General features: G+C 42.0%; 1 protein-coding gene across 10 annotated transcripts in view; it reads right to left on the bottom strand.

Annotated features, from left to right (window-relative positions):
- ldb3a (LIM domain binding 3a) overlaps positions 1 to 16,157 on the bottom strand; it is a 51,609-nt gene that overhangs the window by 34,914 nt on the left and 538 nt on the right. For 6 of the 10 annotated variants that reach the window (XM_065959345.1, XM_065959347.1, XM_065959344.1 and 3 more), the window contains exons 1-2: positions 12,057 to 12,165; positions 11,759 to 11,965 (exon numbers count right to left, since the gene is read on the bottom strand). In XM_065959345.1, the coding sequence (XP_065815417.1) occupies positions 11,759 to 11,854 (96 nt within the window). In that variant the 5' untranslated portion in view covers positions 11,855 to 11,965; positions 12,057 to 12,165. Of the gene's footprint in view, positions 1 to 11,758; positions 11,966 to 12,056; positions 12,167 to 14,951; positions 15,055 to 16,157 lie in introns of those variants that run through there. The other 4 variants (XM_029275624.2, XM_029275623.2, XM_065959343.1 and 1 more) reach the window with 3 other exon arrangements.

Here is a 16,157-nt window from a genome sequence, read left to right as displayed (position 1 = left end):
TTGAGTGTCCACTTGAGGCTGGCTTCAAAAACCAAGAAATCGTCGTTACGCCCTGTATTAAAATTGTTTCACATTAAGATGGGGGTTTTAAACAAACATTTGAGCTGACCAAAGCACATACAGTAGATAAATATCATGTTGTTAATAAAGATGTGCATTTATTCTGGTAAGTTAAAGCTTTTCTTAATTAAACTGGATTCAAGTGGAGGACATTGTTATTAATCTAAGAGGCTTAGTTGGGTTAAAGCGCATTTCTCGATTCTAGGTTCAGATCCCAGCAGACACACGCTGAACATCTCAGTGACATCATACAAATGCCTCCTCTTCTGCTTTTTAACTCTTTCTAACCTGTTGGAGTTTGTTGCCTGACTTCATCTGATTTCAGATTATGTCACCACAGCCGCTTGGATTAAAGTGAACAAATGTTTGGAGAGTTTGTCCTCCAGGAAACTGCTCACTGAACTCGAACAATGTGAGGCCTGTCCAGGCTGCAGAGTGCCCTACTTTGAGCCATTCACACTGACCCACATACATGTTACACACTACACCCACATAACACACTATACGCTGAACGTAATCTTCCTGGATTGAGTTCATGATATCCAATCATGCAGACTTTCTATTTGTCTGAACAATTCTAAATATATGATCATGGTTAGGACTTTGGAACAGCTTAGGGGTTTGAATGAAGGGTAAGTGTTGGTCAACTTGGCTTGACTACTTCTGCCTTCAGCCCAGATTCATCTACAAGCGTTCAGCAGATCTGAAAATGTGAATCTAGACATCATCAAATCCCCACCCCCAGCAGGGACTCTCTAGGTATGTAACAGCAGAGAAGCAGGGAGGTAACTGATAAGACGTGTGTGTGTGTGTGTGTGTGTGTGTGTGTGTGTGTGTGTGTGTGTGTGTGTGTGTGTGTGTGTGTGTGTGTGTGTGTGTGTGTGTGTCTGTGTGACCTTCAGTAGCTATAAACAGACTCCTGCCTGTCAGCAGCTACAGCCGCTTGCTGCCACTCTGCAGGCTCACTGAGCTGCAGCTTCAGGCAGCAGAGACAAATATCAGGGTGCTGCAGGAGCGGTTGCAGACATCACTGCAAGTTTTGGGGCTACAAACCTTCAATTATGTCCCCAGATCATCAGGACTTTCTGTTTGATCAGGCCGGCTTAGACTTGAATTTTTTGTATATGATTCACTTTACAATCAGACTCCAATACATGAACTTTTGGAAGGGCCTGATACGGTTAAAAATATATAAGATTATTTAACAGCAGGGTTAGGGTTAACACACATTTTACAGAGTTAACAAGTGTTTAAATATTTAAAAACTGCTTCAGATTTTGTTAACACTGACTAACTTTCCATTGTTTGCTAAGACATTACACTGTGACATTGACGTCCCATAAAAATGACCAGCTCATCCTCGTGGTGATCATCAGTAATCCATCCTTGTCTGCAGATATCCTGGAAACAGTCAGCATTTCTATGAAGAGCCGAGGCACTATCATGAAATAGTCTATGGATTAAAAATCCAGATCAGTTTTGAAAAAAGGATCACAGTGTTTCTATTCTGTACCGTTTGGGATCCCCTGATCAGGATGACCAAGCGCAGCTGTAACAGGATGAGGTGTCATCAGGAGCTCTCTGAACGCTGAGTCAGCTCACTGAGTTACAGCAGGAGTCCAGTTACTGAGAGCTCGGCTTTCACGCGGACCGCAAAACGTTATCAGAGTGACTCAGAGCAACACTCAGCTGGTGCGCAGCGTTCCACAGGCAGAAACAACATGTCACTGACATCGAAGCATTTCTGCAGAATTAATGAGTCAGTGTATCACATTAGGCAGTAAAAGCTTTAAGATGCAGAATTATAACATAACTTGCTTCACTATTTTACACGTTCTCATGTTCCAACAGTGACACTAAATTCTGTGACACAAACTACAATCACACACCTGCAGTGTTTTATTTAAGGTCTGTCTGAGTGAAAATAAGTAGACTGTTTAAACATACAGAGAAATTAATGTGTTGGTTGGATTCATAATGATGAAATGTGATTAATATGATGGACAATATACCATGGAATGGGCAAGAAAAGTAAAAACATTGGATAGAAAAAGGTCTGCACTAACAAGAAGAGAAGTTCAATAAATGTATCTTCTTAATATTGACGTAATTTAAATATCGGATATCGGACTGACGACGCCGATCCAAGTCACCGATCAAAAAAGATCAATGGGCACTTTAAACATTCTCAGCTTGCACAGTGTCCCCCACATTGGTGAAGGGTTACTGTCCTTTGTGATGTCACAAAGGGAAAAACTTCAATCAGCCCGTTTGAGTACACATTTTCTGATCTCGCTTTGAAGACATTCAGACTGAATAGTAAGAAGTGCGCACAAATTGTCTCCATCGGATCAGAACAGAAAAAAAAGGGAATCGGTGCATCTCTAATTATTTCAGTTTTTTGCTGAAATTTGAACCCTTTTCTTCACTTCATTTCAAGCCACCAAGTATCAACTTAACTCACGCATGTTTGTTTCCAATTGGCTTCAGCCCCTAGTGGAAATAATAAGGGCTTGACAGATCAATGGATGTTTCCAATGTATTCTGCAGTCTTTTTTGTAGTTCACTCATCATTTCAATGTCCTCACACTGCTTTAGAGGATGACATACTTCATGTTTTAAAAGAAGAACATTGAAGTGAACCTGGGAACCCTCCTCTTTGTTGATTCTTTATGTAATGTCTGTCCTTATTCTCTCATATCCAAACAGATCATCTGCTGTCCACATCTGCCTGCTTTACAAACTTAGAGCTGTGATTGTGACATTTCAATTGTGCCTGCAGGCTCACGTGGCTTTTAAGAGAAAATGTCACCGTGCTTTATTGCAGAATTTATCAATATTACAAAGAAAAAAAACAGTTGCTACTACATCCAGCAAGTCAGAGTGAGCCTTAAAAACCTGACTGGGACATCTCGACCACAAGTCTTGATGAGTTCAAAATGTTATGTAAGACACAACTATATATATATATATAGCCCTGTGATTGATAGGAGTAGTGTCCAGGGTTACCTCGCCTCTCGCCCAATGCCAGCTTGGATCGGCTCCAGCACCCCCCACGACTCCGAATGAGAAAAGTGGTATTGATAAAGGATGGATGGATGGTACAAATACATTCAGTTCTCAAAGTGTATCGAAGTGATGAAGAAAAAGGGGGAAACTTTAAAATAAAACCAGAGAACAAAACATTTAAACTGCATTTAAAATAAAATAAAAACAATCCTCCTCCAATGTTTTTACTGTTGAGGCTAAATCGAACTGAAACAAAGAAAGCATTGGGCAATTGATTGTATTTCTTGCCAAATATCCTCCTAAGAAGCACTTCATATAAACATGCATATCTGTCAAAGATTACAAAGCAGGCGTGTTTAACTCCGTCTTGAATTACACGGAGCTCAGCATAAGTTCAAGCAAGAAGACTGGTTATATTCTCTCACACATTTATTCAATTTTCTTCATTCAACTTAGCCACTCCCTCTCTACCACTTCCTCCGTCTCCCTGCTCTGGTGATCAGCTGATTTGGGGCGTTTACTCTTTAAGTAATACTCCAACCCGATTCCGCCGCTGTCAAATTTTGAAACCTGTTCTCTCTCTTCCACAGTCAGTTTGTCATTTCAGTGCGATCGCTGCGACCCTCCTCCGCCCCAGTCACCTCCATTCCAGCTCAGCAGAGTTCAGATACAGCCTCAGAAACCCACTCCTCACCCATCCTGTATTATTCACCACCACCACCACCACCACCACCACCACCACCACCACCACCAGTGTTTAGACTCCATAGGGGATTATCCTATCCTGCTGTCAGCCTCATTACACCTCTGAGTACATGAAGTCGTCATGATGGAGTCAAATTTATTTCCTAAATTGTTAAATAAATAATTGTTCACTCTTAATTAAATCTCTCCTGATTGAAATATGGTTCAGCTGAATGTAAACATCATTATAGTACTCTTCAGGTTCAACACTAACAGACTTACTTCACACAAACCTTTCATGTGGTCTATTGTTGATATAAAAATATAGGTTATTGCGACCTTAAAGAAGAGCCTGTTTCTGTGATTGACAGCTCTCCGCTCACACCCTTCATTATTGAGATTGTTCTGGTTCCAGGGACTGACAGATGAAGCAGCTGTTTAATTAGTTCCACAGATTTTCCTACTTTTAATGTGACAGTAACTTGCCGTTGAGCCCCCTTGGAACAAAAGAGTAGAGCCTCTTTTGTTTTTTTAGATCATTCATTTTGTTGTCTCTAATTAATCCTCATCTGCAGCTGCAACTATCTTTCTGTATGTTATAGAATACTGGCTGTAGAAACCTTATTGGCTGCATGTTTGATGAGTTCAATCTTTAAATCCCATGTATTGAGACTCTTGTCTCGAGCGGTAGGCCCGGGTTTGCTTCCACCCGTGGCCCCTTTCCGCATGTCATTCCCCGCTCTCTCTCCCTGGTTTCCGACTCTATCCACTGTCCTCTATCTGCATTAAAAAAAAAAAAAGGCACGAAAAGCCCAAAATAGATCTATATTTTCTTATTGTCAAAAATGTTTTACCCTTTCCAAACACTTCCTAGCTCCCTGTCTTTATTTGTCGTCAAACCCTCTGGTGCTTATACAAAAAACATACAAGCGCCTCAAAAGTATTTATTTGAAGGAAGAATGTGCGACTCTCTGATCCAGTAGATGTCGCCCTTGAGCACCAGCATTAAACCAAAACAAACTGCTGTTTGGCGACAGCTCCGCCACAGTGAAGCCTTTGCTCTCCTCCAGCAACACACCACCAACCCCTCTCCACTCGCGTTCACACGAAGGAGTTCTGAATTAGAAAGCACCATAATTAAGCACCATTAAGCGTAATGGCGGACAAAATTGGCCTTTTGCTCGAGCTGCAATTGGCTGTGGCCTGCATTGTTATGTTCACAGGCTAATGTTAGCACACTTAGGTTAACTCATAGCTTCATATTGCACATAAATTGACACAGAATGACCATGATCTAAACACACATACATGACATCCAAATAGACAGTGAATAGACTCTGTTACACTTCTTTTCTCTAGTCCTTCACTAAATCAGCTTTATACGCAAGGCTGTCCCAACCAATGTAAAGATGACGTAAACACAGCTCTGACAACATTACAGCTGGCGGGACTCAGGCTTCTCCCTCATTGTAGACAGTTATGCCTCAGAGAGACATTTACAGAGGATATACTTGACTTCTGTTGTATTTATGTGTAAAATGTTAAACATTCTTCCTTTAAATGGCTCAGTAACTTCCTAAAACAGCTGTCCACTGTCGTTGTTTACCAAATGAACAGCAGGAAAAAGTCTAGGTCTCTGCTGGGTCTACTTTCAGAGGTGGATTAATCCATGAGGTTCTTCAGCAGGACGGTGTGTTTGGGATGAAATCAAAAATGAACTACATTGTGAATAAGCTTGCTGGATTTATTTCTGCTTTATATAGTTGGGTAGGCCAAACATGATTATACATTTTGCTTAAACATCCACACCTGTGCTGTTCATCTCACGCTGATCTTCATTAAACTGTGAGCCCCGAGCAGCAGACTGAGCCGGATTCTGCCTCATTTACTCCTTAATACCACTGTTTAATACCTGCTCCCTGGACATACTGCTATAAACCTCTAGACCTGAGGGAACAATGACTGACAGAGCCAAAGGGGATCATGGGAAGCGTTCACTATCCGTCCTCCAACCTGAAACTCTCCGGGGCTTCCATTAAAGAGAAATCGTGGCATAAATCCATCCGGCTGTCACAAAGAGAGCAGATTAGCTCCACATGGCACCACACACTGAGAACTTAATTCCAACAAGGCTCTGCTTTTTTGTTTTGCTTTGTGTGTGTGTTTATTTCCATCATGGACATATTTATAGTAAAAACGTGAAGAATGATGTGTGACTAAGAGGCTTTTTATTTCCACACAGGCTTACACTACGACATAATGCAGGATGACAGGGTGGAGTATTTTGGAATGATTTTAACACCCAAAATAAGTCCTTTATGGAAAACACACAAATTGCTAATGTTTTGAATAATAAACCAGCTAGCCATGACATGGGGGAAAGCCATCTTTGTTGTTTTTTTATCCATCTTCATTGTCCTGTATCTTCTCTCATAACTGGTCACAAACATTTTACATTATGGTGACAAAACAGCCATTCTGTTGTGTGTAGACCATTAACTGAAGAGAAGACGTGGGCATGGCCACAGTGACATTGGTTGGTGGATGTTATTTAAGCCCCGGGTTTGTCATTTTGGTGGGTTTTAAAAAAAAAAAGAAATTACCATATTTACACAAGAGGGTGGATATACATTGATACGCCCCCCATCTTGACAGACAGGATATTGAAAGTGATTTATCAAAAAGAAATGAAGACACACACTGTAGCGCACCCTGCTTCTAAAATGGCAATTCATACAAAATGTCCCGCCTGCTGACCATTAGAAGATTGCAGGTTGCAAGGTGGCCTTGGCTTCACTTTGCAGAACAGGACACGAAGTCCAGGTCTTATATTGAGTCCATAGATTAGTTTATGTTTGTGGTCAGAAACCTTGTGTCATTTACAAGTAATGAAGATAAGTGGACAGTGTGTGTGATGTCAAATACACTCTGCCAGTCACGTCAGCTGTTGATGGCTGTTCACTATCACTCTGGTTCTGCTCGAGGTTTCTGCCTGTTAAAAGGATGTTTTTTTCATTGCCATTGTTTCAAAGTGTCTTCTCATCTGTACATAATAAAACAACCAGTACGGTCTAGAACCTCTCTTCATGTACAGCATCATGCAACATCTTACCATCAAACTGCTTTGTGTTTCCTCATTTGCATGAGGCTCACAGCTTCGCATCTGGGCATGGTACAAAAATACCTCACAGACGGAAGGTCAGGAAAATACCAAACGGATGTAACCCTACCTATTGAGTAGCCATAAAGATAGACTGCAAAGAGAAAAAGACTCAGAGGGTTATTGACCTGAGACACACAAGTTCTCACTGACTGTCAATGCATCTGCCCAAGTTTAAATTTAAACACTTTGATGAATTAATCGTGGGTATTTTTGTCACCTGATTGTGGACTGATGTCTTTCTGTCAATGTGTGACATTTCCTGAACAGTTTAATGTGTAAACAGCTGAGTGTGTATCTGCCAACATGGCCGTGTGATGGAGTCACAGAATACTATGAACCACAGAGAGCAGAGGGGAAGCTCTGCGTCAGCTGTTCTGAATGACTGAGACTGCTGTGTGTGTGTGTGTGTGTGTGTGTGTGTGTGTGTGTGTGTGTGTGTGTGTGTGTGTGTGTGTGTGTGTGTGTGTGTGTGTGTGTGTGTGTGTGTCAGTGTGTGTGTCAGTGTGTGTGTGTAAACAGCTGATGGGTCTCATTGTGTCAGTTCAGCATGATGTTCTACTAAGAGTTGCTAGCTAAAGAAAGACAGACTGCTCAATTGTAACTGTTTTTCTTAAGTATGTGTTGTGTTTTGAGTGTGTGCTAATAACGCTGAGCTTCATACTACAAGTGTTTCTGGAGCTTTTTGACCTCTTCAAGCCTTTCACTCTTCATGCACCTTGGTAGCTGGTGAAGTTGTGCCAGAAAATCCCACTCTGCTTCTTCAGTGTTTTGAGTGTGTTTAATGTTTGGGGGGGAGGAAGGAAATCACGTGATCCGCATTCTGTCCTGTCTCTCTAATAAAAGCCGTAAAAAGCCCCAAAATATATTCTGCTATCCACACCAAAGTTTGAACAAATGCATTATTAACCAAGGCGCTCCTATTTGTTCTCTGAGCTTTTAATGTGGGTTGCTAATGATGGCTGTGCAGCTTTAACTAGTGTCGTACTATTGCAGTGATACAGAACACGTTAACACTGTATTACTACTAGGACAGTGTTTAGCGTCCCTACAGCGAAGCTAAACAACTGCCACCAATAATAGATCATTAACAATCCGCACATAGCTCCTACAGCTGAAAATAGGAAATTGCAGTTGACACTTTACATCCACGGCCGTCAGTAATCACTTTCTGACAATGCTAACGCTCGGTGTAAAGAGTCGAGCAGCGGCGCTGACTTTTATGATTTAGTTACAGAATTAATGACAATGTCTTTACTATAAATACCTGAGATTAACCACCAACATTTAAACCTACACAAGACAAATGTTCAGAAACTAAAATGACAATATTTTAAACTTGAATGAACAAACATTTTAACAAGACTCCAGATGTTTACACGTACTGTACATAAGGCCTGAAATGGTATATTAAGAGAGCTACTGTTGGTTTGGGTTTCCGGTTACTTTTAAAGATTTGTAACCTTCAGAAGTGTGCGAGTGCTTTGGCATACAAACTGCCAGACCAAAAAACGCGCTTATGTTTCTGTAAAATCTAAAGCGGAGGACAAATCCAGAGCTGCTATCAATGGTCCAATAAACACAAACATCTGCAAGCTGTCAGATAAGTGCGTCTCATATATCTCACAGGATTCTCTTCATCTCTGAAGCAAAACTTTTCCAGGAATAAATCTCAACACTCTCCACACTGTGAAACATGTTTCCATCTAGTCAGTGTGATGCCTCCTTCACTGAAGGACGGCTGTCATTGAACCTTCTGTCGCACAGAGAGGAGGCTCTATCACACTGTAAACCTGCACATGATGAACCTAAAGCACAGGGCGGGGCTAAGGGAGCAGCAAGATCAAATGGGAGTTCAGCCTGAAAAAAATCCCTTCTACAAATATTTTAAATGAAGCTAGCGTAAGTTCAGTCAGGAAGACCATAATTGCCTTCACGATCGGGTCTGTTTCTCATTCATCCCGCTCACTCACGTTTCCACTGTCATTCTGGAGCTATCATTCTGGAGCTATCATTCTGGAGCTGTCATTTTCTGGAGCTGTCATTTGGGTAATCAGCTGTCTCGTCATTGGTACTCATCTAACCAATGGCATGGCGTTCCTCCCTCATTGTCAGCCTATCAACGTTCTGTACCTCTTTTGAATATGATTCCTTCTCTGCCTTAGTTCCTTCATGCCGATGTTTTGTACGCCCCTCCACCTCCCCATCACCGCCCATCTTTGCAGAATCATCATCCATCAATTCTTCACCCATCTGGTCTAATCAAGTCATCAACTTCACCACCACCGCTAGTGTCTGGACTCCAACGGGGGATTTATTCTGTTGACGCTCAGAATTGTCATTCTCCAAACACATCAACCACCCCAGTGCCAAGGTACCTCTGTCAACATTTCCATGTTATCCATTAATAAATAATGTTCTTAATTCACTTGTCGCTCCTGATTGAACTAAGTTTCCTGTGTGTCTCCAGTTGCTTCTGGTCCTTCTCAGCCTTCATAAAAACATGAGGGAATCTAAACATGTTTGTGATCAAAGGTACTTTAGAAAATGATCATTAATCAATCTTTTATCTAACTCCGACTTAAGTGGAGGAAGGGGCAAATCCTGTCATTGGGCAAGAGACCTTACCTGGAGGTATGCACAAGTAGATCATGCCACATCACACAGATGTGCCTAAGGATTTGCTATGGGGAAACAATGCTTACCACTTTACTTTCGTTCAGCCCCGTTTCGGAAACTTGAATTTGATAACTCTTCTGAAAAATGATGATATCTAGGTGTTGTAGGCTGCACCATGAATTGCAATTTTATTATATGAGCATATTTAGTGAACACAACTCAAAAATGTATAGCAAGAAATATGATTTATTTTCATGTAAACAACCAACGCATTCACACTAAAGTATGTGCAATGCACCAGGTGATTAGAGGCCTGGACATAATAGCCATACTTTAGCACCATATTGATGCAGTCAGAAGAAGCAGCTAGCCGCTACTCTAAGATTAACTGGTGCACATTTGCTGGTGATTAAACTGCTTTTGCATATAGTATGGATTCAAGAGGGACATGTTGCAAAATGAAGAACAGCCAACATAGAAACTTCCTTCTTCATGACAGTTTACTTTCTCTACCATCTGTGGTTTGTGGACTAAACATTTGAAGATCTCATCACATGGCATCACTTCCAATCTTGTTCATTTTTAAGCCTTTTCCTTTTCCGTTGCACTCTTGCTTTAAAAAAATGTGAATCAACAAAATGAAGATCTCTCAGTCAAAATTAAATGTTTTCACACGGAACGTAAAATGTTGTCATTCCTATTTTCAAAGGATTTCTTAAATGTAAGCTGATCATGTCATCATCACCAACAAGAAGCAAACAGATACACATGAAAGGATCCTAGCAGAATCTCCTGTGAGCACAGAAAGACACTGGATGATAAAGAACTACAGAGTGAAGCAGAGAAAAGGTAGAGGAGTGGTTTCTGTCCCTGTCTGTGGTCTATTCATTCCTGCTCTGTCTATTCAGAGAGCCTCGGCTGTGAAACCAACACCAGCTCCACTTTTAGGCCCCCCGGCTCTGCTTTCGGCCTCACTGACAAATCCTAGCAGCCGTCTCACTCCTCGCGGGGCCGCAAGGGGGCCGAAGAGCTCACCCTGACATCTTTGCATGTGTTTCTATAAATCATCCCCTGAAGTTCAGTTTCAAACAAAAAAACAGCCATATGTGACAGCAAAGAGTTAACACTGAACATGAAACAGGAAGCAAAAGACATGAAACAGGCAGAGAAAGAGCAGCTCCATGTTCCAAGAGCAACTTTAAAGGACTGTACCGCTGCTTAACAAAGCACAGTTTCCTCTCCTTCTGGTTCTGGGCTGCCAGTGACTGCCATTCATTTCAATAAACTATGAAGTGAACTCTAAACCTTGCTGCTGAAGTTACGCCAGGTCTCTGTGGTGATGCTTGCTCCTCAAACGCTATAAAAAAAAAAAGACTTTTACTGCACGCTTTTTAAAAGGATTTTCTGAGCAATGGAGAGCAAAAGCCGCTCTCAAGGTGAAAACATTCTTCTTCTCAAATCATTTACGACTACAAGTCCTTGAATCTTTATTTTGCTATGACAAGTGAAAAAAATCTGCCAATGTGGATTTAAATCGGTTCTTGTACATTTCAGTCAGTGCAGCGTTTCCGTCTCATTTTAACTGCTTCACAATCGGGTCTTTCTCTCTTGGGTCTTTCATTTGGTTAAGTATTCCATGGATCAGTTCTTCTTAGTTAAAGAAACTTTGGAGTCCCTTGTCTTATTCTTCATCCAATGTCACTTTTGAGCCACTTTTTATGTTGACAGTGGATAAAAGTGAGATGGCAGAAAACGAGGACACGCTACCAAGCCCCCCAAGCAGAAATCCTCCCCGCCCCCCCCCCCCCCCCCCCCCCCCCAGGGACCTAATATTACATGATCAGCTATGTAACAACAAGACGCCACACCTTGTCCCTTTTTGTCACTCATGTAAGAAGAGTTGTTTAAATACGATTTTTCTAAGTTAATGCCTTTTTTGTTTTTTTAACAGCTGCTGATTTCTGTCATTTGTTACAAAGAAACATAAAGAATTCCAGGACATAAAAACACATCCAGAGGCTGGTAAATGATGGTTCACCTCGGAAAATCAACAAAAGTCATAAATGAATGTTTACTTCACTGATAGAAAACTAGTAGGCTCCACTGCAACAGTTAAACTCAATTTCAGAAACAAATACTGGGATCTTCATTCATGAATTAAGTGATTGAGTTGTTCCAGTAAAGATAAAAAATGTATTTTCATGTCACTTTGAAGCAGTTTCTTACCCTGGAGATGGTCAGCGGCATGTTGAAGTCCTTTCCCCCCTGCAGCCTGAAGCCCCATGGGCCGGGGCCGGGCAGTGACACAGTGTAGGTGCTCATTCTTCCACACGGTTAAAAAGATCCGTCAAAATGGATAACGAAATCAAAATTTCTTAGAGCCCACACACAGCTGCTGGAGGGATGGGAGGGCAGGCCGACAGCGAGTAGCCTCTGAAAGATGACAGAGAAAAGGTTACGAGACAGGTGAAACGATGGAGAAACAAGTGCGACGCGTGAACTGAAACAACGGCAAATCACGAACCAGAAAGAGAGAGAAAAGAGGAAGCCGAGCGAGGAGAGGGAAGAGGACTTGCCTGTTCAGAGGAGCTGAAGTGACAGCCTAAGAATAGCCAGAGATAGCCCTGTTGCATTGTGGGGGGGTGGAGGGTGAGGTTGGGTGATGTTGGGTGAGGCAGGGCGGGGGAGAAAGGAGGGGGGTGTACTTATATGGTGTGAAAGGGGACACCCGGCATGCCCGGCCCGTCGTGATTCACTGGGGCTAATATAGACCCAGAAATTCTTCTATACACCCCCTCCCATTCTTCCCCCCTCCCCTCCCACGTCCCATTATGACCAGGGTCTCCCTTGGACCCAATCAGGGGCGACGGCGGGAGATGTCTCATTATCTTCACGGTGATAAAGCACGAACTGAAAGGCCATGAGTTAAGTGGCTCCGATAGCTGAAAGGTCAGCAGCAGATGGATATTTGAGCAAGGTCGCAGGTTCAGATAGTAAAAGGATGAAATGATTTTAGTGAATATTCATATAGTTTTATCAACCTTCAGCTATTTGACACTTTAATCTTGACTAATTATGTAAAGAGAGGACATATCAAAGGCAAAAACTCAAAAAGTTTCCTCCAGCAATATCGCAAAACACCGCAATATATTACACCTTACCCCTGTATTGTGATACGTACCATATCACCAGACTACAGATACTAGACTGACTTTGATAAGTACAAAATACAACCTCCCTAAACATATACCAACTATGTTTAACAGTCTACTTCAGTGCTGACAGAAGAGTAACAAGACAGTCCTTTCCCTCAACAGTAACACATGTACCCCAGGTTAATGGTTTTTATTTGGGCAGGTGCTAACAACAACAGGTGAGAATTCCCCTTCAAAACACACACACACACACACACACACACACACACACACACACACACACACACACACACACACACACACACACACACACACACACACACACACACACACACACACACACACACACACACACACACACACACACACACACACACACACACACACACACACACACACACACACACACACACACACACACACACACACACACACACACACACACAAACCTTATAAGAAACTTAAACTCTACATTTGTGTTTTGAAATTACACAAAATAGTTTTGTTTTCACTTTATTATGAAAAAAAAAAACATTTCTACAACTAAAAACCAACTAACAACTTTGTGAAACAACTTCCCTGTCAAGTTTTTTGCCTTCTTTTTTTAGGGCTCTTCAGCTTCTGTCCACCGACCGACAGGCTGACCTCAGAGCAGCCTTTATCTGCTCAGTCTGTGACATCACCTGCTAAGTTTAGACACTTTGTCACAGAGAGGAATCTGATGCAGGCACAGTGACGATACTACTGGAGGACAACTTCCCCATGGTGCATTTATAATATATATTTGACGTGTGTGTATGTTAAATAGCTTGTCTCACCTTTGGTCCTCAAATACTGAAGCTTTCTACAATTCTACAAATTATTTAGCAGATGCTTTTATCTTAGGCAATGTACATCAGAGAGTAAGCACAACACAAACAACATGTTCTAGAGAGGAGGCAACAATGCCAGTAAGTTGAAAAAACCATCGTAAATATCATCTTTGTCAATATCAAACAAAATCATCATCGTCATCAATATCATTAAGTGTGTGGGTGTCATGAACGAGCTGGGTCTTTAGCTTTTTCTTAAAGGTGAAAAAGGACTCTGCAGGTCAAATAGAGTTTGTATGTATCGTACTGTATGCTTGGGTTGGAACGATACACCAATACTTTTTGGTTAAGTTTAGGAAACACATAATGTTGTTGGTCAAAATAATAACTCAACACTTACTTGAATATTCATATTGGACTTGGTACCTGGTCTCCTGAGTGAAATCCTGAGTTAAACCCATGAATTGCCACCCAACTGTCACTTAATCAGCGTTTGACAAACCAACTAACAGCTGTGGATCTGATTAGCACTGGTGGTTAGCGTTGTTGCCTCACAGCAAGGAGAACCTGTCTGCCAGCTGGGGTCTTTTTATGAGGGGCTTTAATGTTCTCAGTGTGCCTGTGTGGGTTCAGTCCAGGTACTCCAGCTTCCTGTGATAGTGTCAAGACATGCTCTGTAGGTTAATTGTTGACCCTTAATAGCCAGTAGCAGTTCCCAAACAGCAGGTGTAAGTGTGTGTAAGTGGGACCTGTCCAGGGTGTACCCTGCCTCTCACCAAACGACAGCTTGGATCAGCTCCATCCCCCCTAGTGACTCTTAACAGGATAAGCTGTGTAGATAATGGATGGACTGAATCATTTACTGTAATGCTTTGTTAGCCTCCTCCTCCTCCTCCTCCTCCTCACATGTCTGTACATTGATACTTTTTTTGCGGCAAGATACTGTCACTGTCTGTCCTTCAGCAGAACAATCTACATGTAAACATTTGCTTCAGAAGCTGTAGAAAATATAAGGACTGCCCTAGGAATCTGCCTGAGCTGCTCTCTCACACATGTCCCTCAGAGTGTGAAGCTCGCCCTGTCAGACAGGATGAAATCCAAGAGAGAGATAGTCTGACACTAAAGTGACGGTTTGTTGCCTTTGTATCAATGCTGTTCTTAATTGGACAGATTTACAGTGTGAGTGGTGAGGAACATACTGCTGAACAGGAAAGAATATGACGCAGATTCCCCTCATGCAAAAGATTGCACATGTCCTGCATCATTAACATGCGATAGACATCATCGCCCACTTGCTCAGAGGAAACTGTCCTGAATATTTGCGACCACACATCAGCTAACGATGACTTAACATGGACGTTTTACTAGGAGGCTAACAGGAAAAAGTACAGGTCAAGTCTGGATGAAGAAATTCAGCCATTTGTGTTGCCAAATGAATCTTACAGCAAATACCTCATCCATCGCTTATCCCACTTGGGGTCACTTGGCGCTAGAGCCAATCAGCTGTCGTTGGGTCAGAGGTGGGGTACACACAGGTCGCCAGTCAATCCCAGGCCTGACACACAGAGACAAACAACCAGTCACACTGAATGGGAAATTTAGAGCCACCTCACGAACATAACAAATCCAACCAGAAAGGCCCTCTCCGGCAGGAACTCAAACCTGGAACGTTCTTGCTGTGAAGCGACGGCACAAACCACTGCATCACCGTGCAGCACAATGTAAAATACATTGAACCAAAATCCAACCACAATGAAAATAACATGACTTTTCATCCGGTTAAAATAAAAGCTGTTTAGGCCTCGACAAGGTTTGTTAGTGGGCAGTCCAACACAGAGACACATAACGGCGATATGAGTAGGGTGTTAAATAGCGTGCATGTGTGTGGGTTACAGTATTTGATGAAAGGGGACGATGGGGTGATAGTGGATCTCTCTCTCTAAGCCTTAACAACGCAGCTGACCTCAGTGCTGACCTTTAGTTTGTCATTTTAAACGGCTCTTTAATAGAGCTGACTTAATAAGTTAAATGTCAATTTAGTTAACATAATGCTGATAACACGCGCACACACACACACACACACACACGCACACACACACACACACACGCGCGCGCACACACACACACACGCGCGCGCGCGCACACACACACGCGCGCGCACGCGCGCACACACACACACACACACACGCACACACACTTTATTTTCTTCACGGTACAGGACTTTAATATTGTAGTAGCCTAATCTTTCTCTCCTTGTATTGAATATATTAATCAGTTTATCTTATTTAAATCCTCATTTGGACAGTTGCTTTTTAATATTCATGTAATGTTTAATTAATAAATAAATGGTTAATTAATTAATTGGTTTTTTTTTTCCCTAAGCATTTCATTTATGTTTCTACATGGGCCACACTGCAGGCTTAAAAACAGGGGGGCACTGTTGCTACCTGTCAACTACCTGCTATTTAACAGTTATAACCTTACAATTATAAAATAGCCTACTCAGACAGATCTCTGAATATAAACAGTGTAAAAAGCTAGGTGGGAAAGAAATTAGACCTGTCTAGATATAGCATAAGCCTACTGGACACACAAAAGCAAGTTTTCGATTCGTTATTGAAATGAGCCACAGCCTGTTATCCTGTACAGCACACCTGT

The sequence above is a fragment of the Labrus bergylta genome, chromosome 10 (assembly GCF_963930695.1).
Source record: "Labrus bergylta chromosome 10, fLabBer1.1, whole genome shotgun sequence".
NCBI classification, from domain to species: Eukaryota; Metazoa; Chordata; class Actinopteri; order Labriformes; family Labridae; genus Labrus; species Labrus bergylta.
Note: the sequence above shows the minus strand (reverse complement) of the source record. Positions and strands in the feature narration are given on the sequence as shown.